This window comes from Pollachius pollachius (assembly GCF_949987615.1).
Source record: "Pollachius pollachius genome assembly, chromosome: 2".
NCBI lineage: Eukaryota > Metazoa > Chordata > Actinopteri > Gadiformes > Gadidae > Pollachius > Pollachius pollachius.
Window position 1 is genome coordinate 48,078,514 of NC_136935.1, and position 24,781 is coordinate 48,103,294.

At 45.6% G+C, this 24,781-nt stretch overlaps 2 protein-coding genes across 6 annotated transcripts in view; both read left to right on the top strand.

Annotated features, from left to right (window-relative positions):
• Positions 1-16,988, top strand: part of LOC307071278 (sodium/potassium/calcium exchanger 3-like) — a gene marked incomplete at its 5' end in the record, with an annotated part of 44,475 nt that extends 27,487 nt beyond the window's left edge. For 2 of the 3 annotated variants that reach the window (XM_079730260.1, XM_079730261.1), the window contains 14 exons: positions 2,547-2,621; positions 3,059-3,143; positions 4,919-5,022; positions 7,733-7,807; positions 8,746-8,771; positions 8,911-8,964; positions 9,729-9,862; positions 10,778-10,938; positions 12,324-12,594; positions 13,840-14,006; positions 14,736-14,850; positions 15,588-15,700; positions 16,042-16,107; positions 16,496-16,988. In XM_079730260.1, the coding sequence (XP_079586386.1) occupies positions 2,547-2,621; positions 3,059-3,143; positions 4,919-5,022; positions 7,733-7,807; positions 8,746-8,771; positions 8,911-8,964; positions 9,729-9,862; positions 10,778-10,938; positions 12,324-12,594; positions 13,840-14,006; positions 14,736-14,850; positions 15,588-15,700; positions 16,042-16,107; positions 16,496-16,648 (1,599 nt within the window). In that variant the 3' untranslated portion in view covers positions 16,649-16,988. Of the gene's footprint in view, positions 1-2,546; positions 2,622-3,058; positions 3,144-4,918; positions 5,023-7,732; positions 7,808-8,745; positions 8,772-8,910; positions 8,965-9,728; positions 9,863-10,777; positions 10,939-12,280; positions 12,595-13,839; positions 14,007-14,735; positions 14,851-15,587; positions 15,701-16,041; positions 16,108-16,495 lie in introns of those variants that run through there. The other variant, XR_013811621.1, reaches the window with a different exon arrangement.
• A 3,202-nt stretch (positions 16,989-20,190) lies between these two features.
• LOC307071104 (ras and Rab interactor 2-like) overlaps positions 20,191-24,781 on the top strand; it is a 28,810-nt gene continuing 24,219 nt past the window's right edge. For 2 of the 3 annotated variants that reach the window (XM_079729991.1, XM_079729993.1), the window contains exon 1: positions 20,191-20,329. The gene's annotated coding sequence lies outside the window, so the exon portion shown is untranslated. The remainder of the gene's footprint in view (positions 20,330-24,781) is intronic. The other variant, XM_079729992.1, reaches the window with a different exon arrangement.

Sequence of the window (24,781 nt, forward strand, 5' to 3'; positions counted from 1 at the left end):
CTTCTTTGAGGGAGAAACATATACTCCATGTGACTCAATGTGTGGGGGGAACTTCGTGGCCTGAACCCACCTACTGAGCTTCCCTTATCCCAGTTATCCAACGCTGGAGGGGAACTGAAACGGGGATCTGAAACCAGGAACTGAAATGTGTTGACAGAGTAGAATGAATAGCCTCCATTTCTGTCCTTTGGTAGATCCATGGATTGGCCCTTTTTGAATGAGGCCACGCCCCCCCGGAACGTGAGCGTCTCCTGTAGTCTGTCGTGCTATCACAGCAGGGCACACAGCTGTCTTTAAAGCATGCATGCATCACACATACACACAAACACACACACACACGCATACCATGCAGGCACACACATGCAGACATACACACACACACACACATATGCAAACACATTTTGTATGTACACCCACATACACACACACACACACATCTGCACATGTATGCATGCAAACCCACAACTTTGTATAAAAGTGCGTGCTACAGGCGCTGGATTACACCAAACTAGCTGTAGTGTTGCTTAACGTTTCCAGCGAAAACAAATGCTTTATTTTAGTGTCACACACATATCCATTGCATTCTGGAAAAAAGTAATATAATGGATCTCATTTGATTGCAGAGGTTATCTTGGTGGTAAAATGTTGCACAGTGGAGTAGCCGCCGGTGTCTGCGAGCCAGATTAAAAGACAGATTAGTTCCCTCCTGACTTTTGTTTAGTGTTGAGTCTCATTAATTCTCTCTTGCTGTTAATTCCCCGTCCAATAAAAGCACACAGAGTTGTCCTTCGTGCGTGTTACAGGCGCTGGATTACACCAAACTAGCTGTAGTGTTGCTTAACGTTTCCATCGAAAACAAATGCTTTATTTTAGTATCACACACATATCCATTGCATTCTGGACTGCAGCTTTGATGGACCATTCCTGTCCTGCGCTTAATGGCCTCTCGCAGTAACAAGTGAGGAATAAATGATCCCTCGACGCGGTAAACACACAACTCAAAAGATTGGATTTTCCCAGCATGCAGCAGCCCATTAGCACCCAGCGTCAGGCACATGGATTTCAGGCACATTCTACAGGCTAAAGACAGATGGATGAATTGTTAATGCACCAACAACTGCCCACACATTCAATCACATCAATCCTGAGTCTATTTTGCTTCGCCTCTTACCTTTAAACCAAGCTTGAGATTTCAATGAAGATGTCTCGTTAAATTCTGGAGGGGGAGGAACGGGGAGTATCTTCGTGGGGATTGTTCTGCGCTTTCTTTGTGTACACAATCTCCCACGATGTGTGCTTGATACTCAAACTTCTTCTGAGGTTTGCTCATGATCCAGGGTTGGGTGAATCCATTGTTCTCTTACAATATGTATTCATCTGTCATTCTCCTTTGGCTGTTTGCTCTGTATGTGCAAATAACACTTGTTATCTGCTGACGCAGATCTATTTGAAGCTATGCTGTAGATATATGATGCTTAAATTATTATTTTTGTAACCCAATGATGTCCCTTTGTAAAGAGACATTTACATTCAGGGCATTTAGCAGACGCTTTTATCCAAAGCGACTTACATAAGTCTGTTTGTCAGAAGAAGGAGAAACAACAATATATCGCTGTCGGTAGAGTAAGGATGTTCATAGAACCAAGTGCCGATCAACAACAATTGCTAGGTTATCCCCTTCCCCGTATACAACAAAGATACTTAGGATAAGATGCTACACAACTAAGTACTATTTCCAAGTGCCAGGACGTCCAACATATAATAAGTGCGTACATTAAGTCCAGGACATACAGCATACAATAAGTGCATACATTAAGCTTCAGGACGTCCAACATACAATGAGTGCGTGGGAGGGGAGGCTGTGCAGAGTCTAGGTGAACTCTGAACAACTGAGTCTTGAGGCCTTTGCGGAAGCTGGTGAGCGACCCTGCGGTCGTGACATCGGCAGGGAGTCGTTCAGCCTGAGAAGCCCGCCCTCCCCTGGTTCACTGAGCTCTGTGTCTCCCCCCCCCCCAACCCCTGGGTCCGCCCTCGCTATGTGTGCCGCATACATTATTGAACGCCGCCAGGGTTGTCCTAATGCAACGATACCCTACGCAGGGCGCCGGCGTGTTCATATGCATGTGAATAAGAGCCTTCCATGTATGAATGTATACGGTGGATTATTTAGAGATCCACTTTGTAGTGGTAAGGGAGGAGAGAGTGGTGGTGGGGGGGGGTGGGTTTTCCTAAGGGTTAGTTATCGCATGTCGTCGTGTTGAGGCAGCATCCATTCACTGTGGAAACTTTGTTATCGTGGATATTAAACTGAGATGTTTTTTACTGTCCCTAGATGAAGAGATAGTAGGGAAAGTAAAGTATCAGTAAAGCTTTATTATTTATGAATATGCTGTATCTCTCTCTCTCTCTCTCTCTCTTCTTCTCTCTCGCTCTCGCTCTCACTCTCTCCCTCTCCCTCTCCCTCTCTCTCTCTCTCCTTCTCTCTCTCTCTCTCTCTCTCTCCTTCTCTCTCGCTCTCTCTCACTCTCACTCTCTCGCTCTCTCAGACCATCTACATGTTCTGTGCCTTGGCCCTGGTGTGTGATGACTACTTCGTCCCATCCCTGGAGAAGATATGTGAGGTATGTGTGGTTCAACGTCGCGGCCCTCGGCGCCCCTGGAGGAGGCAGACATACTGTGGGTTGGATTCATTCATCAAAACAATGTGGAGAATATTGTTGTGATCAATGGAGAATAAAAAAACATGCACACCCAATAATGTATGCATTCCGTCATCCAAGAAATGAATGTTCTACTTTTCACTCATACCTCTCTCTCTCTATGTCTGTCCTTGTCTCTCTGTGTGTCTCTCTCTCTCTCTATATATATATATATATATATATATATCTGTCTCTCTCTCTCTTTCTCTCTCTCTCTCTATATCCGTCTCTCTCTCTCTCTCTCTCTCTCTCTCTCTCTCTCCCCCCCCCCCCCTCTCTCTCTCTCTTCTCTCTCTCTCTCTCTCTCTCTCTCTCTCTCTCTCTCTCTCTCTCTCTCTCTCTCTCTCTCTCTCCCCCAGCGTCTCCAGCTCAGCGAGGACGTTGCCGGGGCAACATTCATGGCCGCCGGCAGCTCGGCTCCTGAACTCTTCACCTCTGTGATCGGTAACACTGTGGTGCACCCTCACCTTTGACCCCTCTCTCCCCCCTCCTCACCCCCACCCACACCCCCAAACTCACACCCCCAAACTCACACCCACACACACACCTACAGACCCACATATACTCCCACGCACATCTCTAGGCACCCACACACACACACACACACACACACACACACACACACACACACACACACACACACACACACACACACACACACACACTCACACACACACACACACACACATTAGAAACACACACACACACACACACACACACACACACACACACACTCCAACACACACTCCTACGCATACGTCTGTGCAACCAAACCCCCCAACCCACCCACCAAACCCCTAGGCACCCACACACACACACACACACACACACACACACACACACATCCCCTACGCACCGACACACACACACACACCCTTACACAACCCCACACCAAACCCCTACCCACCCACATGCACACTCCCACACACACACTCCCACACACACACACACACACACACAACCTTACACAACCCCACACCAAACCCCTACCCACCCACACACACACTCCCACACCCCTACGTACCCACACACACACACTCCAACACACACACCCCTCGCCATAGCGGTGTGAGGTGGGGAGTCCGGCGTGCCTTTCAGAAAACACAAAACAAACAAACGCACATCCCGTCGGGATCACGTTACACGTCACGAGTGTAGGATTGCGCTACGTAATTGTCGCAGAAAAAAGTATACATCGATACTTCTCGAAAGAAGTATACACATCGATGAATATATATAGATAAATAAATCTATGCAAGGACATTTCATGTGACTTCCATTAACAATGGCCGACAACTGTCTCTGAATCTTCTCTGTCGGCACCAGTCCCGAGCAATGGTTTGCATGCCCTTTAATGCCGCGTCAGCAACACAACGCTAAGCTAACTTCAGTCAAGACAGTGTGCGCCTTCTGCTTTGTGTGTGTACGTGTGTGTCAGAGGGGGTGCGTGTGTGTGTTATGAGTTCTCCTTGACCCTTGTGTGCCTCTACGGTTGAGGCGTATGTTGTGACAGCTCTTTGACGTCTTCAAGCCACCGTTGTAAATGTTGCGCTGCACTGTCACAATATATGTCAACTGCGACAAATCATCCCAGGCGGTCGGAGAGTGCTTTTTCATTATGCTGCACTGGGTGTATGTGCGCATGTGTGTATGTGGGTGTTTATATGTGTATTGTTGTTTCTGTGTGAGTTTGTGTGTGTGTGTGTGTGTTTGTGTGCATATCTGTGTGTTTGTGTGCGTATGCATGTGTTCGTTTGTGTGTGTGTGTGTGCTTGTGCATGTGTGTGTGCGCATTTGTTTGTCCTCTATTGTCTGTTAATATGTATGTCCGTGTGTTTTCATGTGTGTTTGTCTGTGTGTTTGTGTGTGCGTTAATGTGTGTGTGTGTTTGTGTGTTTTATTGTTCATTTAAATGTGCATTCATATGTGTGTGTGTGTGTTTGTGTGTGTGCGTGTGTGTGTTTTATTGTTCATGATAGTGTGTACTCATATGTGTGTGTGTGTGGGCGTGTGTGTGTTTTATTGTTCATGATAGTGTGTACTCATATGTGTGTGTGTGTGCGTGTGTGTGTTTTATTGTTCATGATAGTGTGTACTCATATGTGTGTGTGTGTGCGTGTGTGTGTTTTATTGTTCATGATAGCGTGTACTCATATGTGTGTGTGTGTGTGTGTGTGTGTGTGTGTGTGTGTGTGTGTGTGTGTGTGTTCCTCCCTCAGGGGTGTTCATCACTAAAGGGGACGTAGGGGTCGGCACCATCGTGGGTTCGGCCGTCTTCAACATCCTCTGCATCATCGGAGTGTGTGGCCTCTTTGCCGGCCAGGTAGGACACTACACACACACACACACACGCACACACATCACACACTCACACACACATACATACTCACTCACTCAATCACTCACTCACTCACTCACACATATCACACTCACAGTCACAAATACGCACTCACTAACACACACGCACACACACACACACACACACACACACACACACACACACACACCCTGTAATGCTGAGAGGATTCATTAGCTTTATCAATCTGCATGGTAAATGCAGAGGGGTAATGCGTTAAAAACATGAACGCACTCATGCATACTCTAATGTGCTCATCATGAATAAGAGAAACATGTGCTCTGCATATGCTGATGAAGTGAATTATGTATGCTCCGGGATTAGGCGTGGGGCGGGCTGAAAAATGTGTCCCATTTAATCCTTGGAATGATCATTACTGAAGACAAACGTCTGTTTTACTCTGTGAGGTAGTTTGCCATCGGGAGGTTAGGCCATGTGTAGCAAGTCCCTCCCCCCTCCATGTATAAAGGACTCATGGCTATTTGTGACACTAATGACCTCATAAAATGTCCAATATGTTTTTGTGTTGTTGCTGTAATTGTCGTTTTTATGAACCTCATCATCGATACACTATATTTAATTCACTATATTCAAATCGTTCATATTTTTTTATGCATCTAAAAAAATAAAATAAAACATGCAATTATAACAAATACACTTCATCCCCCTCCTACTTCACGACAACAATATCCACTATTCACTCATCATGCATCACCAACGCAGGAGGGCTGACTGAGGTCTCTGTCAACAGAAGCACATCTCTGCAGAAGCTGAGAAAAAAACCCATGACATGGCAGGGCCACAATCTTTTGAGAAGTTAGCTTACTGTTGTGCATCCTCCTCCTCAGTGAGTGCATCGGCCGCCACGCGAGCAGTCAGATGCGTGACCACATGTAGGGCGGCTGTTCTCGCCTCTTTGTAGCGCCGCTATCTTCTGCTGCATAAAACAACAGGACTGCATAAGAGATGATGATGATGGTACTGCCTCTCTCTCTCGCCCTCTCGCTCTCTCTTTTTGTGACTATCTCGCTCTATCTTGCTCTCTCTCTCTCGCGCTCTCTCTCCCTCCCTCTCTCTTAGCAGGTCACCCTCTCTCTGCTGTTGTATACCTTTTACTCTATTTTAACAAAGTTGTCCCCCTTGCCCTCTAACTCTCTCTCTCTCTCTCTCTCTCTCTCTCTCTCTCATATGCCAGCCAGTGAACTGGGCCGCGTGCCTTAATGCACGTGACACAGAGAATAAAGGATAAACTCTCCACCCCCAAAAATAAACAATGCATGGCGTTTCAAGGCGCTTCAAACTCAGGAACACTGTGATGTCACCACAGATGGTAGACTACGGACAGAGAGCGAGAGAATCAGCTGCTGGTAGGGATGGGTGGTGGTGTTTGGGGTTGAACATTGGGGAAGGTATTCATTCCTCTTAATAAAGGAACGGCCACCCTGTTTGGTGGCTTTTGGTTTGAATAAGACATTCATTCATACTGAATCATTTAGCAGAGAAATTAACCTCATCCGCTCAGGTAAGGGGCCGGAGAGCAGCCATGCCTTCAATATCAGAGCCGTCGAGCAACAGGGGCCATTACAATGTCTCTAGCTTCGTGTTTGTTTCGACCAATCATTTGGCTGGGCAGTAGAGGTTTCAAACCAACACCGTGTAGATTGAAACCTACCGAAGCAATTAACTGCTCAGAGTAGATAATTGGCCACTTTAAAGATTAAGCGTAGTTATTAAAATCCCCTTCTGAACCTTCAACTACTCATGAAAAATGTGTTTTCTTCCAATTAAACCAAACTGGAAACAAGGCGTAACTCCGCCCCTTGAAGTTCTTCCAAGGAATTCATCCACAGCGTAGTAGGACTGTCAGATCGGAGATTCATATCAGAGCAACTACCCAAATAAGTGTAGGTGCCCCGGGATGCTGTAGAAGAAGGACAAACCGATGGATCATTTAAAGAAGACACTGAAGTGTACAGTGTTGTACCACAGAACACCTCCATCATCTCTCCGCGCTATATATATATATATATATATATATATATATATATATATATATATATATATATATATATATATTTGTATCTGCATTCTGTTAATCCATATGTGCGTATGTGCACACATGTGCACGGAAAGGCACATATCGATATAAAAAACACACAGAACATCACCTTCGCAGCGTGTTGAAGAAGAGGGGGGGGGGGAATCCACATGTAGCATAGCAGGGGGAATCAAACCTGGGACCGCTGCAATGCTCCGCTGCGTGGTGAGCGCACCAGCCGGGGGGGGAGGGGGGGGAACCCTCAGAGCGGCCCCCTCTGGGGGGGATTCTTCACGCCCCCACCCTCCGGCCATGGTGTGTGGGCCGCCGGCGGACGTGGACAGTAGCAGCGTGACTCACGGCTGAGTCGTGGGCTCCACCATTGTATCCCCGAACATAAAGTCGATAAACACTTCCCTGCGTGGGCGGCTGGCATTCAGCCGGCCTCTGCGATGAATGTGAGATGCGCAAGGTCGCCCCCGGAGAGAGCTCTTACATTTACATTCAGCGTGGTGTTTGTGGCGGGGGGGCGGGCCTCCTCCAACTTCAGTGCTCGCTTGTTATTGTCCTCGAGCCGCGGATTTATTAATGAAAAGAGTTGGTTGGATTTTTGAACGTGTTCCTCTCTGTGGCTCGCAGGCGGTGAGGCTGTCTCATTGGACCCTGCTCCGGGACTCCATGTACTACACCTTTTCTATCGTGGCCCTCATCGCGGTGAGGTTTGAACGCACGGACACGCACACACGCAATCATATACCCCCCCCCACACACACACACACACACACACACACACACATGGATGGAAAGGGCACCGATGTAAAAAAAACGACGTCACCTTTGCATACACACACGCACAGGTGAAATTAAATGGTGCTGCGTGTTCTAAAAATAGGGTTTGATCATTTGTATCATTATTGCCGGGTTCTTTAAAGGTTTAAGAGATGCAAGGGACAATCAAATGGCGTGTGTTGTCATGTGGCACAAATACAAACAACACACCAATTTCTCACTCCAATTAGCTTCACACGCTAGACCTGACATTGTCGTGCTTTCCCGAGCACACACACCACGCGTGTGTGCGCACACACACACACACACACAAACATAGAAACACACACTCACACATATAGACACACACACACAAACAAGCAGTGCATAGAGTACAAGTTCACATATGTGTGATTTGACGTCACAGGATGAACTGGGATTCCGCATATGGAGCATATAGAAACAAACTGTGAGACCCACCGCGGAAATCACTTCCAAACACAAACTTGGATTTCCAAGTAACTCCTCAGAATGAGATGGTAAACAATTAGGCAAAAGCCAGCGTATCAGTCCTCTAGGTTTTGCATCAGTCCTGCCCCCTAATGGTGGATGTACTGCACTGCAGTGAGAAATGACACAACATAAGATAAGATAAGAAGGAACTTATTTGTCGAAAAAGGAAATTCTGGTGCCAAAGATTGAAAAGAAAATAGTAGAAACAACGTTGAAATAAATGTAAAGTGCATAAGGAGTACATGCTAACAACAGCACCTATAAGAATAAGAATAAAAGTATGGTACATTTATATAAGAGGTCATCTTGCAAATCATTGTAGCATCGCAGCAACTAACACCCATTCCGGTGCTCTTCTCTTCTCCCAACAGTTCATCTACGATGAGCAGGTCTGCTGGTACGTAGCAACAAGAGGTAGCATCACAAGGCGGGGTGGATGCGCAGGAGTGTGATGTTCTAAGATAGATGTGGATGGATGTGGAGCTAGATGTAGATAGGGTTCATGACACTGACGACCCTCTGCTATGGATCTCTAGGTGGGAGTCTCTCATCCTGGTCCTCATGTACATGGTGTACATTCTCATCATGAAGTGAGTAATCCCGTCTCGCGCTGCCCACTGCCCACACGAGTTTGTGTTTGGTTAGGTAACATGCTAATCAGGTGCTTTTTTTCTTGCACAATAACATCATGTTGATGAGTTCCTGTGTGAGTCCCAGGGCCGGGCCATATGGTTCGCTATCGATTCTCTTTATTATCAAGAGAATCCTGGGGAGTTTTATGCAACATTTCATTCAAATTGAGGGTCATCCCATTGCAGTATAGGGAGATTTCAAAGTGTGGTATCAGACTTCAATCAGATTGTTGTTCTTCTCTCTCCCATTTTAAACCTGAGTTTGAGTTTGTTAACATTTTGATTACTTGAAGGGCATATCTTCTCATTAATGCAAGGGGATAATACATTTAGGGCATTTCATGCTTTTATCCAAAACGACTTTCAAGCGGTTCATGCACACATTCACATGGAGTCAATCATGCAAGGCAACAGCCAGCTCGTCAGGAGCAGTCAGGGTTGGGTGCCTTGCTCAGGGTTTTAATAGAGGCTATACGACTCATTATCACCCTAAGTCGATATCTTAATATCAAGACGATAAGAGATAATTCCGAATCATTGCCCAGCCCTAATAATCCTCTTGAAACGGTTCGCTTACTGCAGCAGTTGGAGAATTACAACCCATGCAAGAACAGGATCGTATGCATTAGGATAGTCAAATCATTGAAGAAAACTCCTTGGCCCAAGGCCGTGACGCTAACTGAATTAAACATGGACACTCTGTATTCCCTCACCACACTCAGGTTTAATGGCCGGGCGAGACGCTACTTTGACCGGAGGAAGAAGAGCTCAGCGAACCTGACCAACGGGCTGACGGGCAGCACAGACCTGGAGGACAACGTCAGCTGCGACCCCACCGCTGTCCTGCTCAAGAAATGTAAGTCGGTGGACATCGGTGTGGTTCATAATGTCTCCCTCTCCATCCCCAAGGCTTGCAGGCTACATGTGCATACAGTTATACCTGCAGAGATGGTAGATGGGCTGTGTTTATATTGCGCTTTTCTAACCAGTGGCCACTCAAAGCACTTTGTAATCATTGCCTGACATTCACCCATTCATGTACACATTCACACACCAACGGCGGTGTCAGTCAGGCAAGGCGAAGTCGAGAGCAGTTAGGGTGAGGTGTCTTGCTCAGGGACACCTCGACACGCGAGAAGCCAGGGGTCGAACCCACAAGTCAACCCACTCTTCCTCCTGAGCCACTGCCACCCTCCGAGATCTTCCACCAAGGTGAAGATGCTCCACTCAGAGATAAACCTATTAGAATCTGCGGAGGAGAGGCGAAAAGGGTTGAAAATACCACCACAGACAGAGATCTAAAGCATTAGGAAATGTTTAAAAGAAGATCATCTTTTGCTTGTACAATCTTTGAACAGTATCTCCGATGTAATAGAGCACATCCACGTAGTGTCGGAGAACGACCAGACGTCTGGGTTCGATTAAAGTACATTATAATACAGAGACAAGTAGTTTACCAAAACTTCCCCCACGGTTAACCAGCTCAAGTTGAAAGCAGTGCAAGCAAAAGCCCCGAAACACATCTGGCCTGTGAGCACGGAGACACCGCCCCCTTCTTGAACCTGGTGATAAAGCTTATACGGTCTTCAACGTAGTAAACTGTGCCATGTTATCACTGTCAATGAGATTTAACCGTCATTTAGAGAAAACAGGAGCATAACCCCACGGTTTGCCACTTTAAGAGAAAAGTGCGCCGTACAAACCAACCGGGGGATCCAGAGCACGGCGCGGCGGTCTGCGCAAGACCTCTGACCCCTCTGCCCGTCCACAGCCACCTACCCCTGCACGCCATCCGTGCTGATGGTCGACGAGCTGCTGTCGGCCTACCCCCACCAGCTCACCTTCTCCGAGGCCGGCATGAGGATCATGATCACCGACCACTTCTCCCCGCGGACGCGCCTCACCATGGCCTCTCGCCTGCTCATCAACGAGGTAGGCAGCGAGGAGGCCGCGCCCTCGCTAAGTCCGTCCCAGCTTCACCCAAACACCCGCTACTGAAATCGTCTGGTAAACATGCGGTTTGGCGTTGCAGAATCGGCCGGTTCTGCCCGCGAACAGCTGTGAACAATAGTAATACAGCCCTTGGGTCTTTGTGCTAAGATATTTTGTTTAGTATTTCAGTGTTATTTTGTCCACAAACACCACACTGACCGACGCACATGTTTTCCAATGAAAAAAATCGCTATATCTACGTTGTTTACATGCGTGCAGACGTAATGATGGCAAATTATTTTCGTAATGGGTGAATGATTGAAGCAGGGAGAGACGGGTTTTGTCCTTCAAAGCACCTTCAAAAACCATAAATTAATGCAGTGAGTGGCAGATTACATTACACTTTACACATTAATTATAGTTTATAGATGCTAAATAATGTGAGGAGGACAAAGTTTGATCTGATTAGTCTGAGGGTTGTTTACAAGGACACACTATTCCAAAAGTACCCAGGGAAACACTGGGTACCTCACAATCCATTACAGTACAGCGTGCCATAATGGATTGTGAGGTACCCAGTGACGGTCGTGGGTCATGTATCGCGTACCGATACGACCGATGATACACAGATACTGCGATAATCAGTATATTGTTAGACAATCCTATAACGATACATAACGATATTCGTCTAACTTTGAATACAAAATACCATAAAAAGAAGTTGGTGCTAGATTTCTGTCTCTGTTGTTCATTGTCAAAACTGAGTTTTTCAGTTACTCGTCTTTGGCAAGTTAACTTCCGTTCAAGTTTCCCTCATTCATGTGTGGAACGCCACCTCGAGAAGCAATGGAGTATCGACGCTGGGACCAGTGAAATCAGTTTACAGCGCCTTATTTTAATAATTAAAATATCGATTTTTGCTGCCAGCGTACCGATTCCCGGATCGCACGATGAAGGGCAACGATATGTCGCTGTACCGATATTTGTCCCACCCCTAATAGGGTACTAAAGTGTGACGTCACGTTTCCAAAGCAACGATTCTTTTTGTTTCTACACCAACCAAATGAACAAGGGGAAATCCTATGCCACGCAAACGTTTTATAGAAAATGAACGATTTTTTTGCGAATTGATTTGCTTTACCAATGATGTAGGTGATATTGAGAATAGATTGTCTTCATATAAATGTTTTCCAATGAAAAAAAAAAACTTAAGTATGGTCGTCGAACTTTTCCTTTTAATACCCCAGGGGAATACATGAAAGCCTCGACACGTTTCGATTGGTAGTGGTTTTCACCTCTTGAAATTGATTTATTTTCATTTCGAAGAAACATCACATGGCAGCAATGGAAGACGCCATCTCTTGTTCGGTTGTCATGGTTTCCAGAGACAACGGCTGATCAACACCTCGGAGACGCGCGTCAACCGCATCACCAACGGCGACTCGGACTCGGCGGCCCGGGCGCCGGAGAGGCGGGGCTTGGAGAACGGGATGGTCGGGGCCGAGCGGGGGCTGAACGGGCGGGGCCGCGCCCAGGGGGCGGAGCCAGCCAAGGAGGCGGAGAACGAGAACGAGGACAACGACAACAACGCCAACGACGAGGAGGGGGACGGCGAGGAGGGCCACGACGGGCCCATCGTGCCCTTCAGGATCCCAGGTCGCTTTTTATTCATTTAACCTTTGTTTAACCTTTATTTAACCTTTCTTTATCCAAAAGTCAAAGTCAAAGTATACTTCATTATCACAGAGATGGGAACACACAGACACACACACAGACACACAAACACACACACACACATACACACACACACACACACACACACACGACAACATTAAGGAATAAATAGTTGGGCATGAATACAGCTCACAACCTAAATTGGTTGTGTAAATTGATTAAAATCTATTTTTCAAGAGAGACCTGGCCAAGAGGGCAGCAAAGAACAGGCAATATATACAAGTTTCCCACTAGCAAAACGCACAATTTACCCACAGTTTAAAGACCATTTGGGGATTTCAAGTAAGGAATTATACACACGTACATGGTCCAATATTTCCACATAAAAAGTCCTTAAAAGTAATGAGCCAAAGCCATCAAATGAGATCAGTTATGAAAGTCTTTCTGGAGGGTGTTCCAAGCAAATGGGGCAGCATACTCTGCATACTCTGATCAGCTGATTAGCAGCTTGATTATGATTATTGATTACGGAGCTTGATTATGGATGGATGGAAGTTATGGACGCATGGAAATGTCCATGTGTTAGTGTCAGCTTTCCATAGAATTAATCTAATTCATCTTCATACATCTAACTAGTAATGACATGGAACGACCTTCACACATGATATCTTAGCTGAAATATATTTATTGCTGTCGGTAAAGTAAGGATGTTCATAGAACCAAGTGCCAAGAACTAACAATCGCTAGGTTAACCCATTCCCCGTATACAACAAGGATAGCTAGGATAAGATTCTCCACACTGCTAATGACTAGTGCCAGGGCATACAACATACAATAAGTGCGTACATTAACAGTACGTACTACATACATAATTGCATTAGAGGGTTGTTGGGGGTTGGTTGGGGGTTAAGGGGGACGGCTATGCAGAGTCGAGGTGAACCGTTTTGTTTGGAGTCTCTTGCTGAAGCTGGTGGGCGACTCTGCGGTCCTGCCATCGACAGGGAGCTCGTTCCACCTCACCTATCGTTCTGCCTCTTGGCCCCCTCTCCACTCCCACATCGCACAACCGTACCGCCGTCACGATCCGGGCGGCTTTGTTTCCCTTCTGCACGTTTCTGCGTGTGCTTGTCTCCTTGATGAGATGAAAGGGGAGACAACAAAGCCTCCCGTGTTCCCGCTCATTAGCGTAATGGCTAACGAGGCTAGCGTGGTCCTCTTGTCTTCCAGCGGGGGCATGCAACAAGCTCAAGTGGCTGGCCATGTGGCCGCTGTGCCTGCTGCTGTTCCTCACCGTGCCCAACTGCAACAAGAAGCCCTGGGAGAAGTGGTTCATGGTGGCCTTCTTCACGGCCACCGTGTGGATCGCCGGCCTCTCCTACATCATGGTCTGGATGGTCAGTCCCCGCCTCTGGCTCCGCCCCTCCTCTCCGCCTCTCCCTTTCTCCCTCTCCTCTCCGTCTCCCCCTTTCCCTCTCTCCTCTCCGTCTCCCCCTTTCTCCATCTCCTCTCCGTCTCCCCCTTTCCCTCTCTCATCTCCGTCTCCCCCTTTCTCTCTCTCATCTCTGTCTCCCGCTTTCTCTCTTTCTCCCTCACTCTGTCTCTCTACCTCCATCTGTCTCCCTCTCCCTCTCTCTCTTTGCCCCTGTCTCTCTGCCTCTCTCTCTCTCTCTCTCTCTCTCTCTCTCTCTCTCTCTCTCTCTCTCCCTCTGCCTCTCTCTCTCTGTCTCTCTCTCTATCTTTGCCCCTCTTTCTCTGACTCTCTCTATATCTTTGCCCCTCTCTCTCTGCCTCTCTCTCTCTCTCTCTCTCTCTCTGCCTCTCTCTCCCTCCATCCCTCCTTCCCTCTTTCTCTCTCCCTCTCTCACAACCACGGTGTCAGTAAGAACTACGCGGTCATTGAAGCTGTGCTTTTGCTAAACACAGGGAGAACCAGGAGTTTGTTTTGTTCTTTTGTTTTGCTTACAACCTTCTGTGCGAGAGTGAAATGTTGTAGTGACCGCAAATAAATATGCATGTGCTGCTCTATTCGTTATAGCCTCTATTTTTGGTTTTAAAAAGCGTACGAAACAGCAAAAACAGCGTTCATTGAAGGAGAGTGTGTTGTTGTGTGCGTTGTCCCCCAGGTGACGGTCATCGGGTACACCCTGGGTATCCCTGATGTCATCATGGGCATCACCTTCCTGGCCGCTGGCACCAGCGTGCCCGACTGCATGGCCAGTCTCATCGTCGCACGCCAAGGTGAGTCTTACACCGTCTACTCACTGCACCGTCCGTCAACGGACGACGGAAGGCGTGGCTGACGGATGGGGGAGTAGTCTTTAGGACGGATCCAACGGAACGGATGGATCCACGATGCATTGCGGCTCCGCCCCATTCAAAGTCAACGGGATCCGCCCGTTGACGGATGCAGTGGGCAAGAGGAGTTAGGGTCGGCTCGCCGTGTGACACACCCACTCTAACGCATGCAAGCACACATACAACCCCATGCACATGTAGACGCACACAAAACTCACTCACACACTCATTCGCTCACTCGCTCAAACACGCACACACACACCTACTCAAACGCATGCAAGCACACATGCACAACACTTGTGTGCACACACGTGCATGCACACAAGTGTTCCCAAAAACATGCACGTGTAGACGCACACACGCACGCTCACACACCTACTGCACACACACACACACACACAAGCACACACACGTTCACAAACACATGCCCGTGTCGACGTACACACACACACACGCACACACACACACACACACACACACACACAAACTAATTTACTCGCTCACTCACTCTCACACACACAGTGCACATAATGAGCACTGTTTATGATCATTGCCAGTCAATTCGAAGCCTTGGGTAATGACTAAAACACGCCACGTACATTATCATTATCAGCTGTGTCCTCACCGCCGTGTGGCCTGACCCGCTGCAGGCCTTGACGTGTCACTCTCCTCCCCCTCAGGTCTGGGAGACATGGCCATCTCCAACTCCATAGGCAGCAATGTGTTTGACATCCTGGTGGGCCTGGGCCTTCCCTGGATGCTGCAGACGCTCTGCGTCGATTACGGCTCCGTGGTGAGTGCTACTGGGCGGGGGATAAGAATAGAATAGCAGGCCAAGTTTGTATAGCCGGTATAGTATAGCGCACATGGCAATCTGTCTAGGTCGTACTTTCACTCCCTTACTGGACCGACGGGAGGGGAGGGTTGCGGGTTGAATGACTAGATGACCTTAATGGATGATTAACTCAAAAGGCGTTCCACAGTTTGATATGTTTGGACTCTTTTCTTTCAGCATATTTATATGGTACAATAATAATTGTACCTAAATGTCAATGTCAATGCAAAAATCACGTGGTTGTTAACTGTGATTGTGTGTGTGTGTGTTTTTGTTTGTGTTTGTCTGTGTGTTCCCAGGTCCATCTCAACAGTAGGGGACTCATATTTTCTGTTGTTCTTCTACTGGCCTCAGTGTTCCTCACAGTGAGTATGCAGCAACACAGACACATACTCACTCACTCACACACACACGCACACACACACACACACACTCACTCACTTACTCACTCACTCACTCACTCACTCACTACCCTCCCCCCCACACATACACACACACACCCCCACACACACACACACACACACACACAGAGTTAAGTATTTGTGTGGGAGTATGTGTGTGTGGTTCGAGGTTGCGCACAGGATCCATGTAGCATAGATTTCAAAGCAGTCATGTGGTTCTATGATTCTATGTTGGATGGCACACTTGACTCCTACAGCCATGTGCTATTTCGACCGCTCTCCTCGGAGCTAGGTGTTGACCGTGACGCTAGGGTGCGAAGACTCACGCTCCCTTGCCTTGAATCGTCCCCAGGTGGTGGGGGTCCACTTGAACAAGTGGACCCTGGACAAGCGCCTGGGCCTGACCTGCCTGCTCATGTACTCCATCTTCCTCTGCTTCTCCATCCTCATCGAGTTCAACGTCTTCACCTTCGTCAACCTACCCATGTGCTCGGACATCCACTGACCTCCCTCCTCTTCCTCCGCGCCTCACATTTCCTTCCTCTTCTTCTTCTGAGACGGAGGACGTCCCACCTGGCTGCTGGTGTCCCGCCCGGCCTCCTCCTCATCCCCCCACCCCCCCCACGCCAATCCCCCTGCACAACCCTGGAAGCTCCAGCCATCTCCAGATATGTCTATAGAGCTTTATATGATTTGAACCTTGGTGCAATACGTGACAGATGAACACCAGAGACAGAGGAAGAGGCTGTCTGAGGGTTTCTTGAGGTTGGATTACTGGACTGAATCAAAGAAGAGGAGCAGGAGGAAGAGGAGGAGGATCAGGAGGAGGAGGAGAGGGAGGGAGCCCAGTCATGGTCAAAAGGAATCGAAAAGGATGTCTGAGGGTTTATTGGGTTGGATTACTGGACTGAATCAAAGAGGAGGAGGAGGAGGAGGAGGAGAGGGAGCCCATTTGTGGTCAAAAGGGATCAAAGAAGATGTCCCAGCGGTCAAACTAGGCTACTCCTGGCTACCCGGTCGCGAGCTGAGGGGTGGAAACGGTTGAGAGGAACCGACCTGCGTTCAGTTCAACGGCAGGCATTGAACGACACGGAGAAGCTGCTACTTTAACTCACTGACTAACCCAACCGAACGGGACAGATCACGTGCTTAAAGCGATTTTTAGCCTAATAGGGTCGTTTGTTACTCTTTGTATGTGTTTAAAATATGAGTGTGTAAAGTGAATTCACGTATTTCTAACTGGATTTCTTTGTCCATATTTAAGGGTTATACTGATGCTCATGTTTCCTGGATTTATGAATTCTCTCTTGCACACCTAGATTTGGTATCAAAAGTCACCATATTGTATATTTTTCCTTGACAAAGAGTCAGCAACTAGAATTATTGTTAGTGACCCCTTTCCAAATGCCTCAGTCTCTCTACCTTGCTGAGTATCTGCCCTAAGAGATTCATATAGCATGCTGTATTCACCACTCCTGATGCTTTGCACTGAGCGAACCCAAATATTTGACTATACTGATGATATTAAGTCTTGTCTTTGGATGTTTTTGTTTGGTTTCCCTTACAGATATAGCTAATTAAATATGTGGTATATTTTCCTACAGTTTAGTCCAAAAATAGGAAAGGGATCATTCTGGAATTGAATTAAAATCCAGCACTGTCACTTTATTGATTAAACATGATATGATATTACTGTTGTGAGCCAGCTACAGGTTGTTTTAATCGTGTTACTACTGAATAAGAAGATTTCCCTAGACTATAGGACTTTGTGCTACAGGGTTAGTACGTCAGGTTTGCATCAGAGCTGAGTACGATACTGCTAGCTGGGCTTGTACATCACAATACATCTTGGAATTTTTTGTCTGTAATGCTCGCCCATATTGAGAGGACTCAAGAGAGTTGTGGTCCTGTAAAATCCTAGATCAACATAATTAAACCGTAACCTAGGCTAATCTTGCATGAGATATGCTGTGGCAGTTTCCAAGGTAACAATAACTTCCCATAATGACAAATACTTTCACGATTAATTGCTAAACAATGACCGAAAAAACATGATTACCAACACAATAGCATTCCATTGCTCCAAGCCTCCAAAGCGGAGACCGTCATTGAGATGTACAAGTTCTTCTGAGACAAAAGTATTTTGAGAACAAATGATAGTTGATGACCGTGAAGAGATTTGGACCTAAGCTTGAGACTTTGTAGATGCGGGGTGTGTGTGTGTGTGTGTGTGTGTGTGTGTGTGTGTGTGTGTGTGTGTGTGTGTGTGTGTGTGTGTGTGTGTATGCGTGTGCGCGCTGGTGTGTGTTGTATTTTCTAGGGGCACCAAGGACTTCACTGTGACTGGGAAGACATAATCATAATTTATTTATGAATTAATTTATTCAAGGATAATGTCGACCACCAGTTTCAGCACCCTTGGATTGTGTACGAGATATCAACTGGAATGCTTTCTGTTAGTTCCTTAAGGCAATGTACATTTACTGTACCTGATAAATATATATAATATAAGTACTGGAATCTGACTTGATGTTGTTTATATTTAAGAATAGATCTATATAATTTATAAGTTTTGTATAGTTTCAGAAAAAAACTATGAGCATTTGTATATTGTAAATAAATAAAAAATAAACAACCATCAATAAAAACAATTGTTTTGAAGCTGAGGCGTATCGAAGTATCCCAGCTATCGTTGGGCTGGTTTGCAGATGTTATTTCGTTATGTTAGTATTATCATTTGGCCGGACTGACCTTGCTGAGCAGACGCTTTGATTTCCCACATAGTTTGTCTCAACAAGGCAGGTTAAAAGGAGAGCGTGCACCACTGCTGCTAATCCTTTGCATGTTAGTTCAGTAAGGAATTACACATCGTAAGGACAAACCCGTTGTACTTCAGGACGATAACATATTAACACAAACGACGGGCTCGGAAACAACCTCGCTTTTTAACAACGATACAGCACTTGAACCTCTGCAACGGCTCCCTGTGTTTGAGTCTTCAGCAGCCAGCTTAGCGGCCGGGTTCCTGCTTGTATTTGAGCCAAAACCTCCTCTTGTAATCTGCATTATTGCTTCTCCGTTTTAAGCATGCTTTCAGACAAACTGTGGAGAAATTTGCAAGGTGTTTTTCATTTTATTTTTATTGCTTACTCTAAGGTGATTGATATTTATGATTGTGTTTTATTGGGTCTCCTCTCAATGCAAACCATTCTGAATCAATGTCAATGTGATTTTTGGAGAGACAAAAGAGGGCTCTGTGGTCGCTGTGTTTATACGTTTCCAGTGAAGACAATGAATCTGTACATTTTCAATTCGTTTGGGTATTTTGTAGATAGGCTCTATATAGTTTTAAAAAGGTTGTGCGCATGACTCTTTCATAGCTCAAATTATTTTGTGTGTAATGTTAAGATATGTCCAGGATCAAAATATACAGTTTTTATTATGCTGTGCATTTCAAAATGGGGAACATTATTATAAATACACGGGATAGGCAATCATATTTCAGATATCAGGAGTATTTAGGTCTACGCAAGTAGTTCTCAGTCAACTAATGTAATTTTATGCATTATGCATATGCATTATTTGTCTATGTTATTTGTTTGTAAATCCTCGTTTTTGTGAGGGCCTCTGAGTAGATCTGTGTAAAGGGAAGATACGTTTAGCATTGTTTCCCCAGGGTCTTCTTGCAATAAATTGATTTACCTGCACACTGGCTTTTTGTTTCTATTTTGTTGTTTCAAAATGTGTTTGCTTCACTTCATTGACCTTTAGCCCTATATGTCATCACAATACTGAGCGCATCATATAACCCTTTGTCATTTAAATGTACTCAAATTACAAACGATAAAAAAAACTAGTTACACGACTGTAATAAAAGCATAGGCCCATATTGCAAAACATTAGGAAAACACAGGGGTCAAAGGTGAGGATGCTCCTCCATCACTTTTTTCACGAAGCATTCCAACGGTGGTCACGTGGCTCCGCCTCCCCTCCTCTCCTCCTCTTCCAAGTCTCCTCGGAAACCGCAGCGGGGCGCCGAGGCGCTGCAACGCCGCTCGACGTGAGCTATGAACACGGTCGGCTCTCGATGCGTTCCGAAAGAGAAACAAGGCGAACTATGTTTACCTATGATGCCTTTCACGGACCGTAAAGACACAACGCCTCGAGTTTCGGAGACTTTGTAAAGGTAAGGGAGTCGGTTTCTCGTCATGATGTTTAAAGTTGTTTCTTTCTACTACACGAACGTTATCCCTTTGTTGTATAGGACTTTAGGCGTTTCTATGTGTAAACAATATAGCATAGTGTCCAATAAAAGTAATGTTAGCCCACCGAAATGTGTAGAAAAGCAGACGGTGGTCAGTTGTCCCACCCTTCTCAAACACGCACACTACTTAAATAATGTATTACAAAGAAAAACACACATTCCCGCACACAACTATGAACAAGGCAGACGACTTGAACTATCTAAGTTACATTGTCCCTGCGGTTCCATCATGCAATCATGTATTTTTCTGTTAAAAATGTACTTTTCTTACTTTCCATACCTTTTCCCCTTCTCCCTCACTTTTCTGAGTGCTAAGTATTCGTGCAAGTTCTTGGGACAGATGCAGTCGTTTAGACTTGTATAACCTTGACTAGACCAAAGACCTATATGGGGACAATAATCTTATTCTCATGCCAGTGAATCATTGTCTGTTTTCTGCAGTCAGTAGATGTCTGTCTAGCCTATCTTTTTTTATTATGGCTAGCATTCTTCCTAAAGCCGCTCTGCTATCTGGTTTGGAGATTATCTCCAGTTCTAAGGCAAGGCGTTTGTTTTCCAGGTGGCCCACATGGGAATGGAAGGCCAAATAATACCAAAAGGCTTGGAAAGGATACAGTCAACTGCTAAACTAAATATGTTCCAAGCTTATGCCATTGACAATATCCTCTCTCACTTTTCTCCTCACTTTCTCTCCAGGGAAGATGTTTCTGATTTGTCAGCTGGTATTTAATACCATGACTGTTGCCTTTTAAAGTTCAAAAGAGTGCATTTCACAGCTGTAAGATTCTTTCTTCATGTCATCTTGCACTGTTGTTTACCTGTCGCCCTTATTGGTCGATAGGGCTGTTTAAAGAGGCCACAGATTAATCTGGGGCAGCAATGGAAATGCCACAAAAACAATAAAGAAGTGATGTCATGAGTGGAAGATAAAACTGTCTGGGGCTGTTGTATTGAGGGCTGAGCTTTTATATTGAACAGATGCAGAGATGGTAGCTGTTCAAACACACAAGTCCATTTCAGAGGGGCAAATCTGGACCTGTCCTTTTATATATTAAAGTTTGCACAGCTTCTTAAACTAAATGTTCTCTCTGCTGGAAACTGTACACGCCAGGCCCTTAAACTTGTTATTAGGTTCCATCCCTGTTCTTTAATTTCATTCAAGTTGTTTAGTGGTAATGGATGATGCAGCCTCTTGAAACCTGTATGTTTTTTGTTGTGTTTGGATCAACTGTAATCATGTTAGTCAGAGTTCCTGTTTCCTGTTTCTGTAGCACTCTGCTTCTCACTAATGAAATCTCAATTACTCAACAATTATGTCAGGGAACTTTTTTCCTAACATAATTTTGGCTGACTTTTGGCTGCTGAGTTAGTTTGGAATAAAGAAGAAAGAGGGGAATATTCTGTTAAGAGATAAGGCGATGCTGTTACCAATGCTGTCGGTATTCTGTATCTGACACCTGTGTCATGCATTCAATCCTGCAGCAGAGAGCACCAGAAAAGAGTGGAACCATACCACCAAACTAAATTGTATTACCATTTTAGTGCCACAAATGGTTAAATCTATGTCAAGAGTGATTCATTTACATTTAGGGCATTTAGCAGACGCTTTTATCCAAAGCGACTTACAATAAGTGCATTTGTTACAATAAGTACATTTGTCATAAGAAGTGAAACAATATATCGCTGTCGGTACAGAAAAGATGTTCATAGAACCAAGTGCAAGTATTACAATTGCTAGGCTAACCCATTCCCCGTGTAAAGCAACGATAGCAGCTACTGTAGATGCTACACAATTAAGTACCTTGAATAAGTACAATGTACAAGTGCCAGGACGTACAACATTCAATGGTGGCTGTGCATTGTTTTCTATGCAGAGTCGAGGTGAACTCTGAACAGGTGAGTTTTGAGTCTTTTGATTCCTGACAGAACTGGTGATGTGGGCAAAATGGCAAAGTCTGAAGGACATCAGACACGCTTTTATTTTGGTTCCCAATTTAATGAGGGAGTAGCCACCGGCAGGATTCCTACTGCTCACTCCAACTCCACTCCAGAACCAGGGAAATGCCCAGTCCTTCCCTCGGCTGACCATGCTGGTGTGGAAAGTTGAAGCTGGGCGCTGCTTGCTGCTCACACTGGTTCCCAACCACAACTTTAGTTGAAGGGCACGTTGGCATCCCCCCATATCCAAAGCCACTTGATTTATTTTCCTTCTGCGAACACCGATGAAAGAGTTGACGCACTTCTTAATGACCTGAGGAGAGAGTGTGCGTTGGATTCCGCCGCTCCAAGAAGATTGATTACAGGATGAGATTTGACGGGCCGAGACGGATATATTTGGTGGGTTAGCCCTGTGAACAACCCAACAACCTCCCCCCCCCCCCCCCCCCCTCGGTTTTCCCTTGCTGTTGGCATGTTTAAATAAAAGCATGCCAATCATTCTCATCCCTCACCCGCAGGATGTTGGCCAAGAGCTCAGGCTGAACCCATCCAGAACGACTGACCCAAATGCTTCTAGGTAGCTCTTGAACACAAAGACAAATATCTGAAAGGCTTTTGTCTCGGGCTTTGTCTTCCACTTCATATTGTTCATTAGTGGTTAGGAGTTAAGCAGCATGGGGTTTTAGCAAATCTTTCCACTTGGCTGCACAGTGGTTGGGACAGACAAGTACGTTGAGATATTCACACGTTTTCAGAAAAAACTGTGAATTAATATTGCGTATGTGTGTAATGTTTGCCCTTTTGGAGACAAAAAAACACAAATAGTTATTCAGTAAATATTGGGCTAGTTTATACCCAGGGCTCATGCGGTCTTGTTGCCTGCTCTGCATATTTTCTGTCATTGTTAACTGCTAATGGTGTCACGTGGACAGGAGGCTGTTATTTAGTAGTCTTTTCATGAAAACAGTTGTACCCTGAATACGTGCCCATTGGCCCGGTTCATGTCTATGTTGGTGTTGTGTTGCCACTTTTTCCATACCCTTAAAAACCTGATTGGGCGGAGCCAGAGGAAATGGCAGATATTCCTGCATGGTCGACAGAAAGTGACGAACACAAGGCTGTGTCAGCCAGCTGCTCTATGCTGATTGGTTGCTTATTTTTCTTTCCAGCTGAGGTTAACTCAACATTTTGCAGGTCATATTTAATATAAAAAACTGTTTCCATTACACACCTCATTATATTAGTTATACTAGCCAAACTAATGACAGAATAACTGACATACCTAAAAAACAAATACATTTTTTCTTAGGCCCTTGTTTCCTCAAAAACAAAAGTTATCTGCGTGTGCGTGTGCGCGTGTGTGTGTGCATTTTATCTCTGTCCTTCCATGTCCACAGCCATGTTCTTTCAGTTTTAATTCCCTTTACTCAGTTTCTATTTTTTTCATTTGTTTACGTTTTATCTTTCAGCGTTCCTTATGTTTCGATTTCAGTTTCATTTTAAAGATCCCATTCTATTAAGTTTCAGTTGTCATCGCATATGCTCCATTTCCATTTAAGTGTTTACAAATCCCCACTTTTTGAAATGACCACCACCATACTGAAAAATACAACAAGAGGACGGTCTTGTTACTGCGACGTACTGACTTCCAGTATGACTTGACTTGCTTTCAGCTACAATTGTAATGTGCATTGACTGATCAAACCTTGATTAGTCAATGCACAACAGGTGTGCAGCCTCACCAAAGCCCCAGAGTCCAATCAGTCTGACTCGGGTCCAGGTGAGGCGCCTTAAGCCAGCCACCATCTACACAGACACTCCCACACTAAAAAATAGAACAACATCAAATGGTTTACTGTGGGTTATACTTCAGCTCTACAGGATCCACACTCTATGTTCCAGTGATGTGTTCATCCTGTTTCTGAGTTGGACGACAGCTGTTCCAAGGCAGAGAACATCCTGGGCTGCCGGGGTAGACAAGTCAGGTCCCCTTGAGCAAGCTAAGGACCAGGGGGCCGGTCTTGCCCACATGTCGCACATGGCATGTTTACTGGAGTAAAAATGTAACCAAGAAATCACGAGTTATATTTACCTTCAGTTTGTATTCGCGTCAATGTCCTGTCTTACCGTTTCAGTTTATTTGTTGTTTTGTTGTGCAAGCGCAGTTTCAGTTTTTATGTCAGTTAACAGATTGCTTTTTCTATCAGTGTTTATTGATGTCAATTAACTACATTCACCCTGGTGTGTGTGTGTGTGTGTGTGTGTGTGTGTGTGTGTGTGTTTTCTTTACAGCCACTGCTGGGCATTGATTGATTGACTTTATGTGGTGTTTTTTAATATCTTTATGATTTTGAGTGGTGCTTTGGTCCACATTCATCATGGCAACACGCTGTGGCTGTCTCTGTCTCTAAAGGCCTCCAACCTATCAGCAGCTCT